The sequence below is a fragment of the Phalacrocorax aristotelis genome, chromosome 4 (assembly GCF_949628215.1).
Source record: "Phalacrocorax aristotelis chromosome 4, bGulAri2.1, whole genome shotgun sequence".
NCBI classification, from domain to species: domain Eukaryota; kingdom Metazoa; phylum Chordata; class Aves; order Suliformes; family Phalacrocoracidae; genus Phalacrocorax; species Phalacrocorax aristotelis.
In genome coordinates, this window is record NC_134279.1 from 70,959,090 (window position 1) to 70,986,044 (window position 26,955).

General features: G+C 38.5%; 1 protein-coding gene across 5 annotated transcripts in view; it reads right to left on the reverse strand.

Annotated features, from left to right (window-relative positions):
• The window catches only part of PPP2R2C (protein phosphatase 2 regulatory subunit Bgamma), a 204,063-nt gene that overhangs the window by 114,631 nt on the left and 62,477 nt on the right, over window positions 1-26,955 (reverse strand). For 2 of the 5 annotated variants that reach the window (XM_075091908.1, XM_075091907.1), the window contains exon 2: window positions 8,226-8,317. The exons of 2 other annotated variants lie outside the window; for them this stretch is intronic. In XM_075091908.1, the coding sequence (XP_074948009.1) occupies window positions 8,226-8,292 (67 nt within the window). In that variant the 5' untranslated portion in view covers window positions 8,293-8,317. The remainder of the gene's footprint in view (window positions 1-8,225; window positions 8,318-26,955) is intronic. One more of the 5 variants, XM_075091912.1, reaches the window with a different exon arrangement.

Consider the following 26,955-nt stretch of genomic DNA (forward strand, 5'->3'; position numbering starts at 1 on the left):
TTTAATCAGACTCAGATAGCTCGGATCGCTCTCTCATAGCCTATGAGAAATTTGGGAGATTTTTAAAAGTCTTTGAAATCTGATCTTGTGCTACCACTCATGGAAGTCTGACACTGCATACATGATTTTTAAGGACTGCTGATTAAGATTGTTTCTTTTCTTTGCCAGATTTTTAACTCGTATGACTGGTTTCATACTTAAAACCCTTTCGAATAAAGGTGCCCTCGTTCTGTGAGGTGAACCATCTGGAGTTCTGCTTTTCTTTTTAATCCACACACAGTATTAGAGGTCAGGCAGAAGCAAGTGTTCAGGGGAGGATTTGTAACAAACTAAAAAAGAATGAGAAATATAAATTCAAACAGAATCTGACATAGAGAGAGGAATTCTCATCCACAAAATGAAATTCCACTATTTTACACAAAAAGAAACCATTAATTATTAAACAGATATCCATTGGTTAAATCTGGGTTATACACAGAACTATCATGGCAGTGAGAGTAGTGCTACAGAGCAGAATTTACTGGATAATTGAAAATTATTCCAACCTGCAAAACTCTTTTAACTGAGTTTATGTTTCAGAAGTAATATTTGTTCTGAACAGAAATTTTATTTTAAAGCTTAAACTTTAAAAGGTACCTCTGTTGTTTCAGAGAAGCATTAAGACTGGAAGCTCACTCTCCCAGGCATTTATTTTGTAACAATCATTTAATTTCATATTTTGTTATGTTTGACAACTCTCATGGGGAGCTAAATACTCTGCTCTGCAGCCTCTGTGATTACTGAGAGGAAAATATGAAGTAACTTTGAAAATGATAGATCAGGTTGACTGGCGGCCTGGTTCTGCTGAGCTCAGCAAGGAGGAAAGGCTGCCCGATATCTTTAACAGTGCAGTCACTCCTAGAGGCTACTCTGACTTGCACTTCCTGGCAAAAGTCCCTAAAGGACCATCTGCCAGCAAGAACAGTGGGGGAAAACAAAAAATCATTCATGTGCGCGCTCAGGTACTGCCAAGTCCTTCCCAGTTCTCAAAGACTTCAAATAACAGGAGCTACCACAAGCAAGATTTAAGACTTCCATACACCAACTTTACCTGCTGAGGATTCTTCAAGATAGAAACACTTCACCAGAAGAAACAATGAGAGTCTCCATAAAAACAGGAGGAGGAGGAGAAAACTGAACAGATAAAAGAGTTTATCTTTCATATTCAGATTATGATTACAGTCACAGAACCATGGTCAATGTTACCAAGCACTGCAGGTTAACTATACTGAAAAGATAGGTCTACAAAAGGCTTATTGGGGAGAAGTGTCGAATATACACAACAGATGTGTGCAGACCAAGCTCATATCTTCAAAACTGCTGCTACAGACCTATTTATTTAACTTATTGTTACAGAAGCCCATAACAATCCTAAAGCATTCAAAACAGGAGATGCATGGCAGAGCAGCCTATGTTTCAATAATGGAACATGCTGTTTCCCTCAATCAGATCGGAAAGAGGCAGATTAAAGAGAAAACATTTAAAATAAAATGCAAGGCCCTATTCTAATTTGAGGAAAGAAAAAAAAGGCGTATATTGCAAATACATATATATATATATATCTTTTACATACATAGACATATATTGCAAAGTTCGAGCTTCATTAGCTCAGCCTGTCCTGTTATGCATACCCATTCCCACCGTCACAGTTTTGTTTTTCTGTAAAATGCACCCTTGAAGGCATCAGCTTGTATAGAAGGGCAACAGCTGTTCTTTTCTGGGTCAGAGCAGATGCAGTACATAGCACCAGAGCTGTCTGTATATGATGCTTTCTCAAGAATACTCATAAGGCTTTTTTTTCTACTGCTGCTGCTGCTGCTGCTGCTTCTAGTGAAAGCACAGCTGTGCATGCTCCTGGCATGATGAGGATTTTCTACCTCTGTGGTACTGGCCAAGGAGTAAGGTGATCCTAAATGAGTACACCCTACAATGTCTCATCCTCCTCCCCCTTCCCACTATTAATCTGTCTCCATCCCACTATTCATCACATATTTTTAAGTGACATTTAACATTTAGATTACACTCAGCCTTAGACACAGCCCACAGAAATCTTCACTTAGCTGAAATTGGTAATACCGACTTCAGCGAAATGTTTGGTTTTACACCACAGTGTTCTCTGACACAGCACTGAATCTTGTAAAAAAGTGAGCAACAACAGTGGTTTTCCCCCCTATCTCCTAATGTTCAGTTTAGATTTTAGGTTTACTTGGCTCACAGAAAGAAAGAAGACTTACTTTGCTGTCCAGATGAAGCACAGCGTAACTGCTTACCCACTCCATGTAGACGATGCAAAACAAGATCTCCTGCTCTGCAACAAAAATTCCAACCTAAACTGTAAACCCTAGTCAGGTAAGAAATCGATCTGCTTGCTGGCACTTTTTATAAAACTTTCCAGTGTGGGAGAGGTTTTGGTCTTGTTTTGCAGTGGCTTGGTTTCTGTCGATAACGATCACTCCTTCAATCTTACTTCCACGCAGTTCTACAGCTAGCTGCCTGAGAGAGCAGTTCAGCTCTTTCTTCTGCACATTGATACCACAAAACTGATGCTGTAATCAGGTAAGATTTTTTCTGTATCTAACATTAAAAAACAGTAATGCTTTATTCATTCATGTGCTGTTCCTGTGAAGTCAATAGCCGGGGTCAACGCATGGAATGGATCTCTACAACACGGACTCATCTCTAAGCAGAGTTTCAGCACACAGACCCTATATAACCAAGCTAACAGCACAAGTGAAATAGTATAAACATTAAGGAAGAAAAATACCATCATGAGGGAAATACTAGAAAATAATGATCCCTATCAGTGTTCAACCAGCAGCACCATGGACTGAAAAATTTTATTACTTGCAAGCAAGGTATAACTCAATTTGTCTTGAAACTTTTTTTGCCTTGTGTTCCTCAGAAGTGTTCAGCTCAAAGCCAGCATGAGATCTGCTCTGAGCTTGGGTCAGATTCCTCTATGAGCTACAACAAAACACACACTTGCGCCACCCGTAGCAACTGAGATAATTCGGAACAATAAAACACCTATACATTTACTATGAGGTTCAAGGGTAGAGGTACCAAGTTGACAGTGTGCTTGGCACAGTCATTGCACTGTCAGCTGTATAACCAGGACAGGCAAAGTGCACAGGCCATAACATCACCTTTCTTCCACACAAGCGTTTAGCTGAGAGGCCATTTTATGGGGAGGACAGTGGGGAAGAAAGGGTGAGGGGGAGAAAGAAGCAGCATTGGCATTAATCTAGCAGCAGCCTCCCTACAGGGCCCCCAGAGGCCTTTCAGTGTCCACTGCTCCATCGGGGACAGCACAAACCACCAGCCACTGGGCAAGACTGGGGCAGGAGACAACCTTGAATCAACTTCTTCCAAACAGACCTTCAAGCTATTCCCAGCCATTCAGAACTGGGCAGCCAAGCCTCAATTTAAAACAAACAAACAAACAAACACCAAACCCACCCTCCCCAGCCCCCAAATCCCAAAAAAGCACAACCAAAAAACCTCTTTACAATTAAACTTTCCTTTCTGCTTACATGGATTTTTTAAATGCTTTTTTTAGTGCTGGAGGTTGAAGAATCCTACAAAATTAACTGAGCTAACACTGAGGCTCCTTCCTCACAACATTAAAGTGTTGGTGTAAACACTACTAATAAAAATATCTTGGAGTTTTCCAAAAACCTGTTATCCAGAATCAGTATTTTGATTCTGAATTATCCCTACTGCTCCCATCCTAGAAAACAAACAGGACTCTGTTCTCCTGATTTGTGACCTGGTCACAAACTGCCAGAATACACTGTTTCATTCTTTCCTACTGTATTAGCAAAATATTTTTTTTTCTTTTGACAAACCACAGAGCAATATATATGTCACTATGTCATTCAGCACTCCACACACATATCCACAGATAGGATCTAATAGACAATGTTAAAGCAAAATATTTTTTTTGCCTGCAAGTTCAGATCCATTTCCTTGGAATTTAATCACTGGATTTTTTTATTACAGATAAATTTTAATCAATCCTGTAATTTTTATTAAAGTGCTTCTTAAGATACATCTTCCCTTTAAAAAAATAGAAGTTTTCTTTTTCCTAAAGCACATTCTTAAGTATTTTTTAAAAATTCCTAATTTGCCTCATCTCCCTAGAAAATCTTAACTTACTTGATTAAGCAAAAGAAAGTCTACAAAAATCCACATTTTCCTGATGCAACAGCCATTAAAGTGCAGGAGAAATTCTCTATCAACCCCAAATGTAGAGTACATGAGCCTAAGAAAGAAACTGCAAGCAGTATTTAAGAGAAAACAAACCTTCCCTTTGCTCCAGAAAATCACACCATTCTAGGGTCTCAGTATTTATTCTATTAATTCTTATTTTGCTGCACCTGCACACTAAAGCAGAAAAAACTAGTGAAAATTTAGATTCCATCAACCTCAATACTCTTGAGCTGTTAGGAGCTCAAATCTAGTCTTCCTAGGAATAGAAGATGACAAAAACAAAAACACTTTACCTGGGGTTTCATGGCTTATCTGATAGCTTGACTTTTATGCAAACTCAACTCATATCTGTGAGCTAGGTTTTTATGGAATGCAGAGGATGACATGTAACCTATACTGTACTTGTGATGCTGATAATCAGACGGCATTCTCATAAGGCCCTAAAAGAAGATTTACATTCCGTGCCACCTTTTCATTTTTGTCTGCATACCTCATCCTGTGTTTGCAGTATTTTGTCTGTTAAACTGTTTTCAATGTCTGAGTTTAAATACTCTGCTACAAGATTAAAGGTGACAGTCTCAAAAGCAATTTCATTGGGCCTCAATCTCCTAGGCACTCAAAATAAAATAATTAAATGAGTGAAATTGTTATTGTGGGATTTGGTGGACTATTTACTTGTTTGTTCCCTGCACAGAGACTGCTATATATACATATTTCCTTATTAGCTGCATTAGAGGATTATCCAAAGTCTCGGGCAGGGTTGGGTTTCTGCGTGCAAACAGAAAAATGCATTTCCTGCCCTGTAAGAGGTCACCACATCAGCACTGATCCTGCAACAAGTTCCATGTGTGCCAACACCTGAACCTTTACAGATGCCATAGTGATGCTGCAGACTACTAGGAACTAAATAAATAAATAAACATTTTTCATATACACTGTTATACAGCTGTTGATTGATAATGATATCCTGGTCACTGATGAACTTGTCTGGACTAAAACTGGCAACCTAGAGATGAATGGGGGGTAAAAACTTAGTCCTTCAGGAAAGCTGGAGAGACAGGTGACAAATTCCTTCCTACAATCACAGTATTACTAAACGGTAACATGTTAGGAGCCTGCGATAACTACCTGGTAAATCTATTAAATCGGTTGCACAGTCTGATATCTGAGCAATGAGGTTTCACTTCCGGTAGCATTGGTACTTCAGTCTCCCTTTTAGTTACAGATGCCAGTGACATAGTTTTGATTAGAAGGAACTTCCTTCTGCAGCCTCTCGGTCATTTATTTTTAGAAGTCCGGTGCTGACCCATGAAACATTTCTAAGTGCATCAAACAAATGCTTCCTTTTGAACAATCTAACATTACACAGTTCCTTCCAGATCATCACACGCGGCCCGACATACTCCACCCTTGCTCCAAACCTGCTAGGGAAACGCTTTTCAAGAGATATCTCCAGCAAATTGGGAATAAACAAAGTCCCTTCTGGATCACCTACATATCAATACAGACCTACATTACCTTCACAGATAGAAAGACAAAAAAAGGAACAAATAACATTTTAGCATGGGGGTTTCCCAACTGTGACCATGCGTGGTCCACGTATACATTATTTAACGTGAAGCTAAAGAGTTGCTTATCCCTTGTCTGCAATCTCTGCCTCTGACACTTGACCCAAAATTCTGCATTTGTCCCTTTAACTCTGCTGTTATCTAGTGGTTGGTGAGAAAAATGAGTTTGTGAACTGAGCCTGAAGCCTCCAACCAACCCACTGTAATTCAGGAAAGATATTTTTAAACCAGTCCTTAGAGAGGGTGTATCTTTCCTCTGCCTCCAGTCCTTGGACATAACCAGCAAGGCTATACAATCACTAGGATATTACTGGAGGTAAAGAAAGGGTGATAAAACTGAAGCTCTTAAGATAGGGATCTATAACTATGAACCTGATGCATAAGCCTTTTCTCATGTGACCAGTCATAGTGGAATCAACAGAATGACTTACACCAGTTAGGACTCCACGATCAAGGTTATGAGGATTATACTGCTCTGAGATGCTCTGGGTAATACCTTCTTTCACAAGTATGCTCCTTTAGATCACCATTATTCAATGTAAATATGTAGAAAACTCAGACTCTATTAATTAGAATTCACGGAAAGCATACACAGAGACAGAAAGATGAATGTGGTATGAATAAAACTCACTGAGGAAAGTGGTCTCTTTGACCATTCTTTTGTGTTTGTACTGACAGTGATTTAACTGTATTTTTGTATTTGAATTTAAAATAAAGTCTATTATTAAAAAGGTTTATTGTGATAAGGTGTATAATTATCTTCAAAGGTTCATGTGGCATAGAGGTAGGTTTGAGCTGAAGTTCTGGACTCAGTTCACACAGGTGTGTGGGAAGCCAAAACTCTGGGCCTCTCTACAGTGTTGTCAGTGACACTAAGAGGTTCGCAATCTGCACTGCGCTCAAAAGAGCTGAAAAATCAAGTCCACGTGATTTAATGGCACCACACAAACATTAAGTAAGGTGACTTATTAGCAAATATGCCTAATATTATACTGCCTAATGCCACATATTGTCATGACAAGGATCCTCAACTGTCCTTCACTTAAAATGAATTTGTGGGTCAGTCCCAAATTACTTCCCAACAGGACTCTATCACTCATTTTAATTATAAGCCAAATCCTGTAACCCTTGCTAACCTGACAAGAAGTCAGGAACTGCTTTAGCTGTATACGGAATTAATACTATTCTGATTCATATTCTTTAAAGTAAAAAAGACAAGAAAACCCTTCAGGAAGACTATTCTGGTCAGGAAAATTAAATCCTCTTTTTCTAGATCTTGTGGAAACAGCCAGAAATAATGCTGAATTTATAAAATGGCTACATTGTACTACATTCTATTGTTATCACACCTGCTTACAATCAGCTTTAGAAGCAGACTTAAACAGACTTATGGGCCTTAAATACAAACGACAATCAAGTCATTGCAAATCCTTCACACAGCATCTGAAGCTACAGAAGTAATTTACCATGACCTAAAAAGCCTTGCTAAGCCTTTTTTTCCATTTTCTCCGTTGTATTTCTATATTTAAAAGATGTAAATTTGGCTAAAAACAGAATACTCCTCACTGTGTTTGAAGTATGTAGTACTTAACTCTAGGAATGTGTATGAGAATTCATTTGAGAAACTGTGAGCATCTATTATTTTTGTTCTGAAAGCTCACATTAGTCATATTAATTCCTCTCACACATTTTATCACATATCTTCTGGTTTAGATGACAGCTATCTATTGTAACCGCAATACATACCCAGTACTTTCATATATAGTGTAGGATGTTGCATGTCTAACTTTAGATAGGCAGATTTCATTAATTGTAAAATAATTTTAGAAAGAACATTAGTTTACCAGCTTAATTGGTGTTAATATCTAAATTACATAGTAATTACGAAAAGTGAAAATGTTAAGATACAGCTTTACAACAGAAAACTAATAGTTCATTTAGATACTGGAAACCAACATTCACTTCCTTATCAATTTTTGGTGCATTTCAAAGCATGCCTCCTGGTCTAGTGCTCTAAAGCTCCTCTTGCACACATGGCTGCCACCAGAAACTGCTTTTCTGTATCACATTTACAACCAGACTGCATTCAGTTATTTGCATGCTACTTTGTGGACATGTACATAAAGCATTGACAAAGTCTCTGGAAACAAAACAGTGCAAAAAGAAAAAAAATGCAAAGGTGCCATTCAACCACAAAGAAATACCAAAATGTGACAGCAGTCAAGCAGAATAATGCAACCTCAATGAATCCAGCCCACGCCGCTTTACAGGACATAAAGCAATTATCTGTTAAGGACTGGTGGTTCATTCAAGACAAGGGGGCAGTCTCCGTCCAACAGCCTGTCCCACAAAAACCACTGCCTGGCAGCAATAACTGCATGGACAGAGACTCTTCCACCCACTCACCTCCAGAAGTGACCTCTTCCGAACTGGGTTGAGGAACATTGGCAGGACAATGTGGGGAAGCTTGCATTGCTGCTGCCCTTGCTATACCTGTCCTGTGGAGAAATAGAGGACTTAATTTCCAGGGCTGTCAGTCAGCACCTTCCACATTACAAGTGAAGGAAAAAGATATTAATTTGACAATGCCTGCTTCAAGCAAGTACATTTTGGGGTGTGGTGAAGAACCCCCACTTTCTACTGAAGTATTTGGATTACTTTCACATCTTCTGTGGAGCTCCATTTGTCTGCCCGGCCAGCAAGCTGGATTCTTTGGTTCATGAGTTGATGATGCTTTTGCCAGTTACCTATACAGCAAGCTGGGATATGGCCACTGAGAATCAACTTAACTAGACAGCCTAAATAAAACAATGTTTACATTAATCTCTCAACTCTGACACGAACAAGTACTTGCCAATGGGTAACTCTCTCCCTTCTACATCCCTTTCAAAATGGCAAGTTTCGTAGTCTGCTCTTCACACATTTCCTTTACAGAAACCATTACCATATAAATTACCTAACAGAGAAGCAGTTATTTTGCTTCTTCTGTCCCACCAATTCCAAAGAGACATTTTATTTTACTTCCACATTAATCCAAATAGGGCTACCACAAGAACTGACCCTAAAAAAGACAACTTCTAATGGAAAAAAAGGAAACCTTCCCCTAGCCTCGTGGTTTCCAGCTAGGATGACAGTTTTCAGCCACCAGTTCCTAGTGTGACACACAGAAATGATTTGTATATACCAAAGTGCAGTCCATTGGAGAGAAAGAGACAAAGCAACCCCTACATGAAATACATGAATAAACCATTCTTTTGAGTGTAGTGATGAATGAACTGTCTTACAATTTCAAAAACAATTCTCTAAAGCCTTACTAAAACAAGTGTCTTTGCTTCCAAAAGTGATCGATCTCTATCTTTCAAGAGTACCATGATGGTTCTTGTTGGAGGAAATGCCAGTTTAGAGACAGAGGATTGGAAGCTAATTTTGTTCTGGTTGGAGCATGCACTGAATACTGACGTTTACAGGCAGGAACGATTTCCAATAATTAATTGGAAACATATAAGCCTTCATTGCATTTGCTTAACTTTGGTCAACAGCAATGTCTCTCAATTCACTTGGAAGATTAACAAGACAAAGCCTATACGTGTGAGGTTTATATATAATTCAGGACTGCTGAAAAGCATGGAAAGCAAGCCAAGAAAATGATGATTATAAAAATATGGCAGAGGAACTCTATTAGGAGGGAAAAAAACCTAACCAAAACAAAACAAGCCCAACTTTTATTGTATCAATTACTTAAGCTCAACCTTACACCTAGGTGTACACTAAAGAGTAATTGCAGGGGTAAATAGAATTGTTCACTTCTTATTTGGGCAAAACAGACTTATGCATCACTTATTTCCTGAACAAAGATGCCAGACAGGGCATTTTCTTAATTTTCATGGTTTTATTTGTCACTGTATACTGCTCTTCACAAAGTTCCCAGTTTCCAACATATAACAACTTCAAAGCAACAAAACAGTTTGTCTCTCTGAATAACTACTACCTTGGACTATGATTATGGATGTCCATGGGCTAGGATTATAAACAGACTTTGGCCAAGATACTTGGATGAGGTATCCCCAAGAGAAACAATGGGTCACATGTACAAGAACCATATTTAATAAACCCAGTATTTAAATATAAAATAAGATACAGCAGGTTGGCTCAAAGAAATAGGACAATGATTAACTATGCCCTGGGCACTACAGACAGATGTTCTGTTCACTTTCTAAGACAGTTGTTATTCTAAGAAATAACAGGAATTTTTGTAAATCTGCTCCATTTCTTTATGCGACAAATACTAGGAGTATCAGAAAGAACCAAAATTATCACTGAACCCTGTGACCTTAGGTTTTACATACTGCTTAAACGCCTCTCAGAGTCAGAATCACAGAATGGTAGGGATTGGGAAGCACCTCTGGAGATCATCTCGTTCAAGCGCCCTGCTTGAGCAGGCACACCCAGAGCAAGGGGCACAGGAACGCACCCAGGCGGGTTTTGAATGTCTCCAAGGAAGGAGACTCCACAGCCTCCCTGGGCAGCCTGTGCCACTGCTCTGGCACCCGCACAGGAAAGGAGTTTTTTCTCATATTGAGGTTGAACTCCCTATGTTCCAATTTGTGCCCATTGCCCCTTGGCCTCTCATTGGGCACCACTGAAAAGAGTCTGGCTCCATCTTCTTCATACCCACCCTTCAGATATTTATAAGTACTGATGAGATCCTCCCTCAGTCTTCTCTTGTCCAGGCTGAACAAACCCAGGTCTCTCAGTCTTTCCTCATAAGGGAGATGCTCCAGTCCCCTGATCATCTTAACCCTCCAATGGAGTGTTTCCAATGGTTCCCTGTCTTTCTTGAACTGGGGAGCCCAGAACTGGACGCAGTACTCCAGATGTGGTCTCACTAGGGCAGAGTAGAGGGGGAGGATAACCTCTCTCGAGCTGGTGGTCACAATCCTTTTAATGCACCCCAGGACACCGTTGGCCTTCTTGGCCACAAGGGCACGTTGCCATCTGAAAGCAAGAGCTGAAATGGTCACATTGTGGATTTTTGTTTGTGAAATGCCAAGCATTTCACACTTTGAAGGCAACATACATTTGTTTCAAAAAAAAAGCCTCACGAAAAGCTTACAAAAAAAACTTGTTCAAAAACAAGCACCTTATGCATTAAATGCTTCAAAGAACCTTTCTTTTGCTTACATCCTCCTGATTTTCTGCCCCCAAGATAACTATTTTTCTTAAACCCCCTCTACGGTCTATGGTGACCTATGTGTCCCAAGCACTTCAAGAGGCACTTTAACCATAAGGGGTACTTCTAAAAGGTAGAATCACTTTCACTGTCTGGGAAAGTAGTTCATGGAATAAAAAAAGAAAACAATTTTGCCACATGAGAAAGATGTATGTTCCAGAGATTAGTCCAATTCAAACAGAAAGCTCTTCCATGACAGAAAGCACATGCTATTTTTAGGATGAATTTGCATCCTACCACCATATCCAAGGTAGAATATCCCCTCTTCTTCCTGTTTAAATATTGGGTAGAATCTATTGCGTACATAAGGACTGTAATACAGTTCCTGGACTTAGTTCTCAGATCCACCAGAAATTTTCCTGTGAGTCCTATGGAAATCACTGGGTTTTCTACAGTTCATGCTGCCTTTGAGAAATGAAGAAAACCTACCTTTCAGTCTCCATGATTGGAAAAAGAAATGGTGAGAAGTCCATTGTGTGGACCTTTAGATGAATGAATCCACACACCTATGGCTGCAGCAGTGGATTCCTCATCTCCATTCCTCACCCAGTGACAACATTCAGGCAGCGCTTGAACATAACCGTTCCCAATTCCTGTGCATGTGAGAGGACAGTACCACTGTGGATTGTAGTCCCACCTGTGTCTCCCCAAACAACACAGAGCTGGAGAAGAAAAATGAGCCTGACAATTTCTACCTAGAGCTGAATCATGTTAGTTATCACTGCTAGGGAGCCCATACTTACGTCCCAGCATTCAGAAATGATGTTGCTAGTACCTGAACTTCAATGGACAGTCTCCACAGAAAAAGGAATAACGACAGTTTCCATATACTATATGCTACGGCTTTGCTAAAAACCTATGATTTTTTTATACAAGCTAAAAAGAACATTGCTTTCTTTCAAGTCCACTGCACACTAAATGCAATTCCCAATGTTGCTATTTGAGGATTAGATAAAAATTCCATCTTTCTCACTAAGAAAAGAATCAACAAGTCTTTCACAAAGCAGAAATGTCTAAGGCTCTTTGGTATATTTCAAACCATCTTGTGAGCTGGAGGTAGCCAAAAGCTTACACTGATTCATGAAAAAACATACAGAAAAATCACTTTGGTGCCATCCAAGCTTAGTGTATATTCACTATGCACTGTGGATTGCAACACATTGTCAGTCTAAAAACTTCCACAGTGATATAACTAACAATACAAACTCAGTGCTTCACCTCTCAGTTACAAACTAAGGGATGACAAGAAATGGCTGTAAAGCAACAAAATATGCTATCTGTGAGAATCTAGATGGAACCTGTGAAACTTTAGAAGGTTCAAAGAAGTGCAAAATTCTGTGCTCGGGGCAGAGGAGCTCCACATATCTGGCTGAAAAGAAATTGGTAATAAAGCAGCCGGGCTGGAAAGGACCTGGGGTCATCCTGGATGAGCCAACAGTGGGCTCACATCAGCAAACTACATGCTGGGTTAACACTAGGAAGAATACATCCTGCAGAAAGATCACACTCTGCTCATCACTGATGAGGCTACACCTCAAACACTGCATCCAGCTTTTAATCCCCCCCAGCCAAAGGGGAGAAATTGGACAAAATCCAGCAAAGTGCTAAGCACCTACCAAGTTGGTCAGGCATCTAGGACTTCTGCAGAGACTGAAAGAGCTAGGCTTGTTTAAACTGGTGACGAGAAGGCTAAGGACAATTTAATAGCAGTTTACAACTACTTGACAGGATTACAGAGGCAATGGAGCCAAACACCTCTTGGTAGCTGGGCATAACGTTGTAGGATCAAATGCAACTGAGTGGCAGCTTGAGAGGTTCAGACTGGCTACATAAACAGGCTTTTTCTCTAGGAGGGTAGCACAGACCTGGAAAGGTTATCCAGAGATGCTGGGGCATCTCCATCCTTGGAGGTTTTCAAGACTCAGCTATACAAATCCACAGCTGACTCAATCTATAGTTTTGGCAATATTGTGCTTCCACTGGGACGTTTGACTACAGACTCGCAGAGGCCCTGTCCCACATATACGGTTTCTATACTTCTACAAAATGGCACTTTGTAATACATGAAACTCTCTGGTGTTCTGTAGAAAAAAATCCCTTTGCTAAGCCTCCACTCCTTGCTTGTCTGCCATGATATTTTCAGAGAAATGAACTAACAAGCTTTGTCCAACCCAACGTAAGATTCTACAGAAACACAGTTAAGCAAACAAACACTTATTCCAAAGGGCTGGATCATTGTGTCTCATTCTTTGTCACTAACAACCCAAACAAAGCACAAAGCACAACATTTGCAACAAGACCTGTTCTTAGAGGCTCAGAGCTAGAAAAGGTGATTCATCTCTTCCTTTACTACAGTTACTGGTTTTGACCACAAGGGGTTGTTGATGATAAACTCCCACAAGTGACTGAACCAGGTGACAATAAAGTTAACCACGTTTTTGAAGACTGATTAATTGAAGTGACTATTTTTGCATTTGGCACCCCATTTTTCTTCCTAACAATGCAACTGTGCTAATTCTTCAGCCATAATCTTTTCCTTGAGAGTGGGTTAGTTTTTGAGCTGATGCCTCGAGGAAAGCACTCTGGAATGCTCTTGACAGTAAACATCAACTACAGGGAGACTCTTTATCAGTTTAAGATTAAGTATTTACCTAAATGCTCTGCACATAGCTCAAAAAAACCCACTGTGTCATTAGGATACTACCACAACACAAACTTCTTGGAAGTTTTAAAAGCATAATTTAGGGGAACAACATGAACCTAACAAATAAGCACAAACCCAAAAGTACCCAAATGGGCAGATCAAGGGAGCAATTACTGTTTTGTTAAGATATGTACATTTTTTAACAGTTCTGCTAGAGATAACCCAGAAAAATATCTGTATCAAAGAAATACATTTCAGGGTTGAAACTATATTACTAACATTTATGAAATATCCTGTAATTTTTTTTCAGAGAGATTTAATTATACCTTTTGTGCTACTCATCCATTGAAAGATCTTCTGGTTAGCATTAATTTGAATTCTATTGCAACATAAATTAATACACCTTAGATGCATTTATCAGCTCTTTAAGTAACAAACTGATAATGTGTCCAGGCAGTATATTCTTGAAAAGAATAAAAAGACATACAATTAAAACCTAACTACAATCACTTTACATTTCAGAAAGTTAAAAAGTAGCTTGAAGTAACGTTATCTCAAAGAGAAAATCTGGACAGTAGCTTTGCTTCAAGCAAAGACATAAGACTATTTAAAAGAAAACAATATGCAGCAAGGGTAAATTATATAGAAGGAGGAGGCAAAAAGGTCAAAGAAATGGGTTTGTACCCAGGTTGTTATAAATTTGAATACATTAAGCTCCTAAGGAAACTTGCAGACAGTATTAGGGTCACAGTATAGAACAGGATAATATTAATAATTTGTTAAATTTAGGGTACTATATTATGCATAAGAATTTCCAAATTTCCTGACGCATTAAACAAAGAAACAAAATGATAAATCTCAGTGGTGATAGTAACTACAGAAAATCTGTTCTTTTGGTTAAAGAATAAATTCTTGATAGGCTAAACAAAGTTTGCTGGTGAATAGGAATGCAGTAAACCCTAAGAAAATTAACAAACATCTTTAATAAATCCACATAATTTCAGCTCCCAGAATTTTTTTTTGTAAAGCTGCCAAATGTACTTATGTTTCCTGGCAGTACATAGGAAAATTTAAGCTTCATAGAATCTAAGATTTCTGAATACAGTGAAGTTAGGCCAAATTTCCACCTTTACCTATTTTTGTCCAGAAGAATAAAAACAGCAATGATATTGAATCTCTGAAGATTCAGCACACAGATTCCCAGAAAGCTTTTTAGTAAGCAATTACTTTATGCATTCTTGCACCAAGTCAGATTAACTCTTCAAAGAACTCTTGCAGTATCAGGGGTTATATACTACATCTCCACAACGTATATAATATCGTACTGAAAACAAAAGTAACAAAGGTTACTGTACAAAGTAATTGTAGAGTAGGTGTAGCGATTAAAATCAGGACTCTCAAAGCACAAACAGCATATGTGGTTTGTATATACAGACATATATTTTTATGGACTTACAGTATGCACACAGTATACAGCTATGCAAAGTCATGCACCCTGACCCAATCCCACTGGAGCCAGTGGCAGGTTCTTAATAGACTTCATTGGATATTGAATATTAAATCACAATTACATAAAGGCTGTAACAACTTGTCAGGATTTTAAAGAAGAAATTGTTGGTGTTTGTTAGGACACTAAGTAGCATATTTTAAAACCATAACAGAGTAGAGAAAATACAACAGAATTAAAAAAAATTCTTAACAGAACTTCCATTATTTCCAGTCGCTTCCAATTCTAGAGTAGAGTGGTAAACTTAAAAAAGTAAACACCACTAGCTTTTCCCTTATGATAAGGTAAAATCCTGAACCCATCCTTTAGACAAGTGTGTTGATGCTACCCTATTTAACTAGGACCTTACCCAAGAAGCCTGCCAGGCCTCCTTCCAGTTTTCTACTGAAGTTCCTTTTCAGTAGAATGGTGTAGAAGGAAGGACTCAAAATTTCAAGAAGACCCTCCCACTGCACCTGAGAGCCATACACAGATTAATCAATGACTCCATGTCCCAGATGATTTTGAGTTATATCTGTGTCCTTTAATGACAGTAAAATGTACTGGTGGCAATCCCAGGTCTTGTGCTCACAAGATTCAATGGATATAAGTACAGAGAGCAGAAAGAAATTGGCAGAGTGCCAAATGAGTTATGGTTTTGGATGGATTTCCATTTTTTTGATAAAGATTTCTGGAGCCTCAAGAGTAGCAAGTACTGAAGATAAAAGCCAAGTATCTCTGCAATCAAGTCAAGCAGCAAATGGAAAGACAGCAATTGCAGTCCAGGAAGGAATGTCTATATTTCTGCCTCCTTATTTCTCTCCCCAGCACTGGATGGATCTACCTATTCCTGACTTCTCCACTGTCTGAGCAGGGAGCATTTCTTCCAGCGAATGTTAAGATTTTAAAGCTTTGGGGCCCTGCTTGAACAGAGATGGAACAGTTTCCTTCTGGCAGGAATTAAAGCTGGTATGGAAATTTCACAAAAGGAATTAAAAGATGGTCTGGAAAGTGGCCAAAAGGAGATCAAAGGAACTTTAGCAGCATGAAGACACATACCAGAAGCACATGAAAGGGGACTTCAAGGCAGACCATTAGGTGTAAGAAAGTATCTGTTGTCTGGGTAGAAGGCTGTGTGAACCAGGGGAAAGTTCTTGTGAAGTTACCCTTGTGAAATATTTAGTCCCAAAATATCCATATTCTCTTGTATAATTTCCAGTCTTGACCATATGTCAGACATGTAGAAGAACAGAAGTATTTTAAATTGAGCCCAAATTTTGAACTCTAAGAACTGATCAGCATATCCTTCTTCCTCTTCTTCATGTGTGGTATGTTACTGGATCTGAGATTCAGATTCCAGAAAACACCAGGTATCTGTGAGTTAAAACATATTAATCACAGAGAAACTATAGCTCAGGTCTTATACCACATTTATTGTGGTAAATATATTATATAGGCAAGAGTATTTATGATGGTAAACTGAGACTTTCCAAAAACACTGGTATGATGAAATTCACCTCAACTAGAAACAGCGACAGAAGACAGACGTTTGGGAAGATTATACAGGGTACAGACAGACCAGGATAATTTAAATTAGCTGAAGACCCTAGTGAGCTTGGTTGCTACTAACACGCCAACCATGATAGGCACATCATGATATCTCGATATCTGTGCCATAATAGGCACAGAGCTCATTATTCAACCCTGCTTTTTTGTAACTTCATTAAAGACTTAATCTTTAGAACCAGTATTAAGGGTAAAAAATGTGATTGTTATGTTTCCAGTGTTGTCACAGAAAGGGCTGGTAGCAGCAGCAATTCAGGGGTGCATTGAGAGGCTGGCATACTCACCACCACCGTGACACATTGCCAGCAGGAAAAGGAACAGCAAGTGGAGCACAGACAGAATCCACATGCTTATCCACTTACATACTGGACTTCCAAAGCATTTCTGTCATAATATTAACTTCTGCATTTACTTGTCTGCAATGTAGAAAGTCTCTCCCCTCTGAAACGTAAGCTAATAAAGCTTTTGAAATAATTTTCTTCTCCTCTCTTTTTACATAGAGAAAGAAAATACAGAAAGGGAGGCGGGAACATGTCTTCACTGAGAAAAGGGACAGTTTTTAAAGGAGCTAGCTTCAAAAGACGAAATGGACCATCCATGGAAATGATCTGGGTAGCCCCAGAGTTGAAAAAAGGAGCTCTGGGGATTCTGAATTGGATGAAAGCTTCAGGGAACTGTTGGGTTATTGCTTTTAAGAGTTAAGATGAACAAATGCTTTGCCTCATTTCTGTTTCTGCCCCACATGCTGCTGTTACATTCTGTCAATAAACTGTTCATCCTTCCAGCAGTAAAAGCAGTTTTTGAAAAATAAAATGAAAACATTTACAGAAAAATCTTCCTGTGTTCCAACAGAAGGTTTCTCACCAAATAAGGAACAGAAAAAACAATAACCCTTTACATAAATGCATGAGAGCCACCACTTACAACCCAAAGCACAAGACTTCCACAAATTCCTTGTTCAGGATGAGCAAGCTGGTGGAGTTACTATTTTTAGATGAAACAACTGTGCTCGAGTTTGCTAGAGCTGTGTTGCACCTCTTCTAGCGGCAGGTTCCACCCATGATGGCAGGTCCCTATTAAAATGTTTACATATCTCTTGTTGTCACATCTAGTCAAATCTTATCTAGCTACCTTTTATTTATTTTGGATGCAGAGACTAGCACTAATAGATCTTGCCTTGCATACTGCTAAAGAGTTTCACTTACAAAATAAAATCTCAGATTTTGGAGTCACAATTTCTGGACTGCATTGCAAAACTGCAAAAGACAAAGGACAGGAGCGCTCCTGTTGTTCAGTTTTGAAAGCAGATACTGGTAAGCTCCTTTATGCCTCCTCAAGCTCAATTCTTTGCATTCTATTACTGTGGTAGTGCATATAGTTAGGCATCCTCAGTTAACAACTTGTTAATTCAAGTACTGACCCCATTAACCTCTGATACAGATATTTAAGAATGTAAAACGGTAGAACTAGCATGCTCACATAAGTTATTCTAAATCCATCAAGCTGCAGAATGAAACAACATTTTAGAAATGGTAGCTGGCAGCTGACTACATTAGAAAAAACAGATTTAAAGCCAGTCAAAATGGTTAGTGGTAGCTCTAAAGTTAAAAGCATTTTTAACATAGAAATTTACATTTTAAATCTTAGCAAAATTCAGATAAAATTTAAGACTAAAATATTTAGTCTTAAAATTTCAAAAGCGTTTAGAGTTACTGGATGCACTACTGTCTTGGACATTGCAGATCCATGAATGTATATGCTCATATGCACAAATTAATTTATGAATGGAGATTTCTGGGTCAGAGGTGACGTAGCAAGAGGAACATTAAGAGCTTAGAAATATTTGCAACATTTCAGGAAGGGAAACTCTGCCAAACTGGATATTTTTTAAAGTAAACTGTGTAAATTCAATTGCTAACAATAATATGCCAGCCATAACGACTGAATTCAGTCATTAAAATGTAAAATAAAAGAATAGCTTCCTGCGCTAACCTCAATATAACTACATCTATCAAGTCTCATCTGTAATAACCAGGCTGATGTTTGCTCTGTGGAGTCCGAATCACTAATTCCCCCAATTTACACCAACTTCTTGGCTTTCAGGAACAAAAATCGTTTTCTTTCTAAATATACTTACACTTAACAATCAGAAATTAATCCCTCTGCAAACAATTCTCCACACTGGCAATCATCTTTGTTAGTAATTATTTATAGTGCGGAAGTATCAAAGATTTTCCGCTTTCAGATTTAACATTACTACTATTACTACCATTTCCCAGGTACATCCAGGATAACTGTCAAACATTTTTCCAATAGACTTTTAGCCCATTTTTCCCCTTTCCTTCTCCTGTGCATAAATATTACAAAAGCGTTATAAAAAGGTTGTTTTGAAGAAGTATTGCAGTAAGGATCACTACTGTGTAAGTCTTTATGACACTGACCAAAACATCAACACTTCTGGTACACATTCACAGTTTGCATGGAGCAACAACAGGACCCTGATGACTGACGGCAACTTCGCACCTGTGGAAGTCAGCACTGCTCACTGCAGACTGTGCTCTCAGGAGCAGGCAGATGTGGCGTTTCCCTCTCTGCTAGCAAGGGACAAATTTAAAAAGAGGCCAAGTTTGCTGGCATTTTTTCTGAAGAAGCTGGACTCTTAGGTTGGTGGGCCTCTTTCACTCTGGTGTCCTCTCTGCTGATACTCCCCCTGTGATGGGACAGGGTCCAACAGCACCAGAGAAGGAAGGGTGGGCAGCCTGGGCTACATCTTCCTCTGGAGAACAGACTATTTGCTGCCAACAACTGTATCCACAAACAGTTTCAAACCAAACCCCGAATTTAAAAGACCCTGAAATCAGTTTGAAGGTATGAAAAAGTAAAAGAAACATTCTCAGTACCTCAACCTAACCAAAAAGCTGGGAAAACTCAACGAAACAAACAACTGGCTGTTTATACTCCATACAAAGCATATTCTGCATTAACTTCTGCAGGGCAGTTCAAAGTTTAAGCAACTAAAAATCTTCACTTGGACATAGTGTAAATTCTTGTAGGTAGTCAGTCTTAAAGTTTTAATACAACTGGTTGATTTGCAAATATCCTTACTACTAACAGATGCGATTCATTATGTGTTTTTAATCTAGCAATTTTGTAACATTTACATAGCGTCACAAAAGTCTATATGACCCGTTTTCCTGAACTGCAATTGGAAGCACAGAAATGTTGAATCCAACAATTAAGTACATACCTAACCCTGGAAAATAAAATCCATGTCCAAGTAAACCATTTTTCAGAGAAACTACAGTTCATCACTACCACAGCAGAAAATCAGAAACTCAAGGACACTGCTTCTCACGCCATGGTGCAAGGAAAGCTTTGCTCCAGTCAAGACCAAGTCTCGCTTCCTTATCAGCGAACACTGACATACATAGACCAAAACAGCCTGTGAATCATATGGGACTTGAAAGACATACAGTGCCTTACATACCACCTCTTACTGTCCCATCTCTCAGTGTTTAAACTTGTACATAGCCACACCAATACTTCAAGACTCACATTTCAAGCATAGCAACTGGAGGGAATACAGACACACCAGAAAACATAGAGGAGCAGTCATCCACGAGACTTCTGAGTGTAACATATATACAAAAGCACAAGCACACACAACACGCACAAGATCATATTCACATTGCACCCAGCAATGAGAAGCACCAGCATCCATATGACCATTACTTGACTCTTAGCATCAGGTGTTCTAGGAATTTCTGTAAGACATGTAATAATTCATAGCTACCTCTTTCAAAGACACTGCACATGTGAATTCTGCTTTGAGGTTCACTGCTGATTAAAGAGAATATACTTGACCTAAATCTTCCATTCAAAAGAGTACTACAGAATACACATCTGACTTCATCTTGTGCTGGTTATTCCTGTATCACAGACCTGCATGCAGAAATGAGAGATATCAGATCAAGCAGGGTCTCAAAATTAACATGTGGCATGACACCAGTCCACTGTGCCTATTTGTTGAATTTTTCTAATTAAATATTATTACTGAATTTATTAGTTGAATTTTTCTTTTTATTGTATCACAGTGCAGAAATAAAGACTTTCTATCAGAAGTTATTTATGAAATAATGACAGGCAGAGCCTGATTTACAGCTATAAATTTGAAAACCCTGGAAAGATTTATTAAAGACCTTGTGCCAAGTTCTATCATAAATTGAAACCTCTCAAAGTCAATAGAACGTGAGGTTGCATTGACTGGATAAAAGTTTAGAAATAAATTGTTGAAAATCGGTGACCAGCTCACTGCTTGAGAACTATTTTATTTGAAATACTCATTTAAAGTCTTAGATTAGGGAGAACTAATACAGATCCATTCAAAACAAAGAGAAGGAAATAAGCAATCATTTATTTCTAATTGAACACTGTTGATCTTTATTTTAAGTAGAAACTGTCCTAACAGGCAGAGCATGCCGTGGCTGTCTTTAATGGAATCAGTACTATCACAAGGCAGCATTAACCTCAGAATTTATGCAAACAGTGTTATTTTGCACAGTCATCAACTACTTGCAACACCTGGGTCACGTGAACAGCAAAAAGCACTACAAGTGGGAAGAATTAAGGTGACAACTAATTAAGTTCTATTCAGAGTTGAGTTGAACTGGAATTAGAGGATAATAAACCAACTCTCAGCCCTTTACTTTCTTCTGTACTCTGTTCCTAAGTAACGCACACACAATTGTTATTACATTACACGCAGATGTTTCCATCTCCTTTTCTTCTTTAAACAGATGAATCAGTAAATATGAAAGGAAAAGCACTGCTATCTTTAACAATACAGATCCCAAACCTCTATTATATTAATAATTCACAAAAGTCACTGAACTGCATGATGTGTTGTGCTGAAAGATTTTATTAGGAATTTAATCTCTTAATGTACATTTTTATTACTTTTATTTGCACTGGCAAAATACAGTCTGCTCTCGTTTGCATTTAAGCAATAAAAATAACAGGTACAATAGTTTTTCAACAAGTAAACATTCCTGAGAAAAGGAACTCTCTTACCATATATATGGCTGCTTTGCTAGGTGGGTTTTTTGTTCTTGGTAAAGAATTGGGGAACTTTCGTGAGGAACCATTAATATAGACTACATTCGTTACTAAAGGCAAGCTTAGCATTAACCTAAGAACTACAGAGACAGTTGATAAAGAAAATGCCTCAGTATGTCTAGAAGTGCATTTAAAACCCTTTTTTGTTTAAAACCAAGAATCCCCTTAATGATTTCCTCTATTTTTCTGAGATAACTACCTCCTCTATACCGCCCTTTCCCTGGCCAAAGCCACTATACCGATACTAGCCAGCAAATACCTTGCCTTCTCTTAGCGTATCCTCCTCTATAGAAAGCCTTACTACAGTGGAGGAAATAAACTGTGGAAGGAAAGTCTCAAAGATCCAGAAACTAGTAATGATGTAGTAAAACAATGTAAGCAGTAAGGACTGATTACCTTTTATGGTTGTAATAAAAAATACTCCATTCTTTTTCTATTATAAAATAGTCAATGTTATTGTATTGTGTTTCGCATTTTAAACTGATGTAAGAACCACATCTGTTATTCTCTAAACTCACCATTTAAATATATGATACATTGCTGAAATGTATGAGGTCTACATAGAAAACAAAATATATTCCAAAGTATGGTTTTCTTTCCATAATGATGTGTATGCTAAATAAACTGCTCCTGCAGTGAATGATGATACTGACTCTACCTGCACGGTGTTGTTTAGTTTTACATTATTCAATGCTTTTGAATTGTCAGTTTCAATTAGAAAGAAATCTGGCACAGAGAGAGAGCTTGCATAGATCACATTTTATGTCTGCATTTTATCTTACACATGCAGTATACCGTTGACCTTCTGAACTTCCATTTTTGAGGTTCATATGTAGCTAAATCTATTACATATAGCAGTTATGTAGTTAAATATACTATAAACATTTCTATTTATAATGTTTGTAGTCCATATTTCTCTATATATCATAACGTACATATGAATAAACTGCATATAGGCTAAATTGCTGAAACTATCTGGTCTTTCGTGCCACTGTGGCACACTGCTGGCACCTAAGAAAAGCCCCAGGTTGGTACAAGGTTCTTTCGCAGCTCTGCGTACTCACAGTCATGGAGCCAGCTTGGCTTGTTTATCATGTAACTAATATTCTAGATGGTTCTTTTCTTCTGTTAATATATCTTATTCACTTCTCCAGGAAGTCTAACACTACACAGCCACTATATATAGTTTTTATTTAGTTACTGAGTGGGAGATCATCTGTTGATTATATATACATGCAAAGAGAGCCAAGGTTGCCATTGCTCACCAAAACCAGGACTTCAGCACTAGAGATTTATGCCTTGGCAAATGGGGAAGATTGCAACCCAGTTTAGTCACACTTGGTAATATTTTACAGAGTACACATGACACTGGTGAATAATGGTCATGTGGCGGCATGACATTAATCGAAGATCCAAACCAAGCTAACTCCATGCCTTTTAAGCATGTCCTGCAGCTCAGAGTGGCTTGAAGTGCTCTCTTAGAAGGACCTAACAGCCAGTGGTTAAACTAACTCCTTCCCTGAAGAGGCAGGTCTTTTGAGAAGGCAGTAACAAGTTAATACTAACATGTCCCGGCTCTCTGGGAATGCTAGGAAAAGCAAATTAGGAAACTCCAAATCCCCACTCTAGGGCTAGAACCGTCCTAATCCTCCTTCTAATGATTTCTTCAGAAAGTGGATTTGGCAGGTAAAATACAGATGATGATATTACGAGTGTCTAACAGATGTTGTATGAAAACTCTATCTATGGAGTACTTTGAAAGTATAGCTGGTATTGTATAGTGGCAAGCATTGCTGACAGTGTAATCCCTTTTGGCTAAACCTATATTGTTTTTTCCAGGCTTGCCTGAACAAATTGCTGCCCTGTGTTGCCCATATGGACGTTGCCTTAAATGTTTGTGGTATGCAGATCCAAGCTTTGGGTAGTACCGATGTTTGATCTTCCTGCATGCTGAACCACGTATCCAGCTGCAGGCTTGAGCAGGTGAGCAAACTGCTCAGTGCAAGCCAGTGTGGCAGCTGTGCTCTAGCCCTGTCTCCGTGGCTTCTCCCAGCTAAGCTGCATGAATAAAGATTACAAAGCCAGCAACGTCACTTGGGTGGAATAAACCTTATTAATCCAAATCTTCAAAGCTACCCACAACATCCATCTGAATAGCACTGTGAGTGAAAGAAGAATCAAAACCCTGTACAAAAAGACATAACTATATCCTGTTTAACAAAGGGCAAAGTTATGCTTTAACAAGGTTTACCTCTGTTCATACTTAACTTGAGGAAAAAAATAAATAACATAAGTGACTAGAATAAGAATGAGCAATAATTTCTAGGGTCATTCTGATACTGTTTCTAAATTAGTTTTGTAAAAAGATAAAAATCATCAATATTCACAACACAAATCCTGAATTGCTGGAGGTTAAGAGAGAAGAGTTACCTCTTGCACTTTTCTTAATAAGCTTATTACCAGCCATTCTCAGAAATAAGTGAACAGACTAGATTGACGGTGAGCCTGAGACAGTTGAGCAGTACCTGTTTGCTACATTCATCCAATACTCTCAGGTAGTCAGCTCTTATTCAAATTATATTTGAGATGTTTATAAAAGACAAGTTCATAAAAAAATTTCTTTTTGGCAGATGAAAATGGATAATTTTCCTTAATTTTGATTAATGAAAAACAGAGATACTAATTGCTTTAGTTAAGGGGAAAAAAAGCCCCCAAAATCTGTTTTCAGTACCTGCAAAGGATTTTCCTTAAAAGTCATTAGGAAAAAAAATGTCTTTTTTCATCCGCTATAATAAATGTTTCACATGGTTATGATTCAATATGTTTTACACTACACTGATAATTCTCATTATTCTTCAAATATCACATTTGTGGAGGTTAATACTGCATTAACATGATTAACTTTTTAATAGAAGTTAAGCCATATGGAACCAATCTGCACCATTTGGCCATATAAATGACTAGATAGTGAAGGTCAGCTTCTGCCCCACTGCACCTCTGCAACTTCACTGGCTTCACTTCAATTTGCAGGCCTAGACCAAGGGAGGAACCTGTCTCTCCCTAGAAACAGAGTATAAGCAACTTTTTATTTCCTCCCAAAACAAGGAATAATCCATAAAAATGCAGGGATGAATCGATACACTAGACATGTCTGCATACAGCCTGCAGAAAGCCTTTGCCACCAGAGAAGCACTTCTCCAGATAAATTTGGGTTCATGGGTATGAATCACATCCTTTAACACAGCTTGGTAAGGACAGTGAATTTTTTTCATGATTTCTCTGTCACTCATCAAATCTGTAAAATACAGAATAGCTGAATTAACAGTGCAGTTGCTCAAAGGAGCGACACTGTCATTTCCCACAACTTTTTGCCCCTGTCAGGAATACAGCTACCATACCACGCAATTCACTGCTCTGAATCAGATCCTTTGTGGCTGATCCCAAGGTCCTGAGACAGCAAAGCACATCAGCAGTCCCATCAGTTTCACCGTTAATTTTAAGGACAAGTAATGTCAAGGGAACTCTCAGACTGAAGGATATTCTCTGCCCCAAAAAGCACACAAGCCTTTTCCCTCCTTTATCCTTTCTCCCAACCCACTGTCCACAATTTCCTTGCCACCTCCCCTAACAGACTTTGACTGTAAGTAATGAAGGCTCATGTTTCTCTCGTCTGGCCCATCTCCTTCCCCATGTTACTCTTTTCTATTCTTCTAAAGGTGTTGTGGAAATAATACATTTTACTGACACAACACCTCGTGGGCAGCTGGTTCCTACAGCTGGGGTGCAAAAGGCAATAAAGATAAAACACAGCTCGGCAATGAATCACAAGCTGGAACAGGTCTCAGAGGTCATCTAGTCCATCCCTCTGCCCCAGGGGAGGCTCAGCTATACCCATGTCATTTCTTACAGACATCTATGTCACCTGCTTTTAAAAACTTCAGTGACAGAAACAACACAAGCTCTCCAGGCAACATAGCTAAGTGTTTCACCACCTTCACATAAAAAAGTTCAATCTTTCCTCATAGGTCATACTTTCTAGGCTCCAAGTCTTTCTCCTCTCTTTCTTTACAAGTCCTATCAGGTCTTTTCTCTTTTCTCCACAAAAAGAACTCCGATTAAAGCAGGTTCCTTCAAAAACCACTGTTGAAAGTGATCATTGAAAAACCTAATATTGCTGCTGGAATTAAATTGCCTTTTTCCATTGTGCAACTGCAACATATTTTTAAGGCTTAAAACAACAACATTACTCAAGTCCTGCTTGTTTTAACTCCTTGCAATAAAACTTGGTTTTATTGCAGATATGCATATGTAACAGGAGAAACAAGACCAGGTAGTCACTGCTGTCACATGTGTGTCTGTAACGCCTATTACCAGAAACAGGATAACATCAACAGTCAAACATCAACCATCAAATCAAGGAATTTCTGAGATTCAAAAACCAATTCAATTTTCTATAGTCAGGGTAAAGTCACATTCGATACAGAAAACCCCAACGTTACAAAATAATGACCTATCAAAAAGATGAAATTTGACTTTGCTCGAATAAGCAGTTTCATTAGGAACACGCTAGGTCCACTAGTGAGAGCAGAGCAAATCAGATCCGACTCACAGTCTTCCTATACTCTGTGAATTCACATGTCAACTGTTGTTTTGTTTTGTCTTTTGTTAAATCGCTGAAGAAGTAATAGAGGAAGAGAAGGAAAGCAATGCTATAGTTAACCCAACACCTTGATTATTGTTGGATTTACTTTCGTCAGGGAATGAAGAGGAAGAAAGTGCATATAAAGGTCAGAAACACCTCCTTTTGTAAATTAATTTAGTCTGCTGCATGGAGCAGCAAGGACAGAGGACACCCCCTACCAAAATCTTAAAACTCTCAAAACAGAAGAGGGAATTGTAGTTATTCACAGACAATGAATGAGGAACTTCTCTAATACACTGCATACAATATTAAGTATTTATTTTGCTTTAAACAGTAGACTACAAAAGCCAAAGACCCAAAAAGAAAGACTTGGGTTTGGCCCTAATAAAATTATTTTCCAGTATAACAAAGCAACACATTACTGCCTGCAACTTAATTTCTATGTGCATGTTA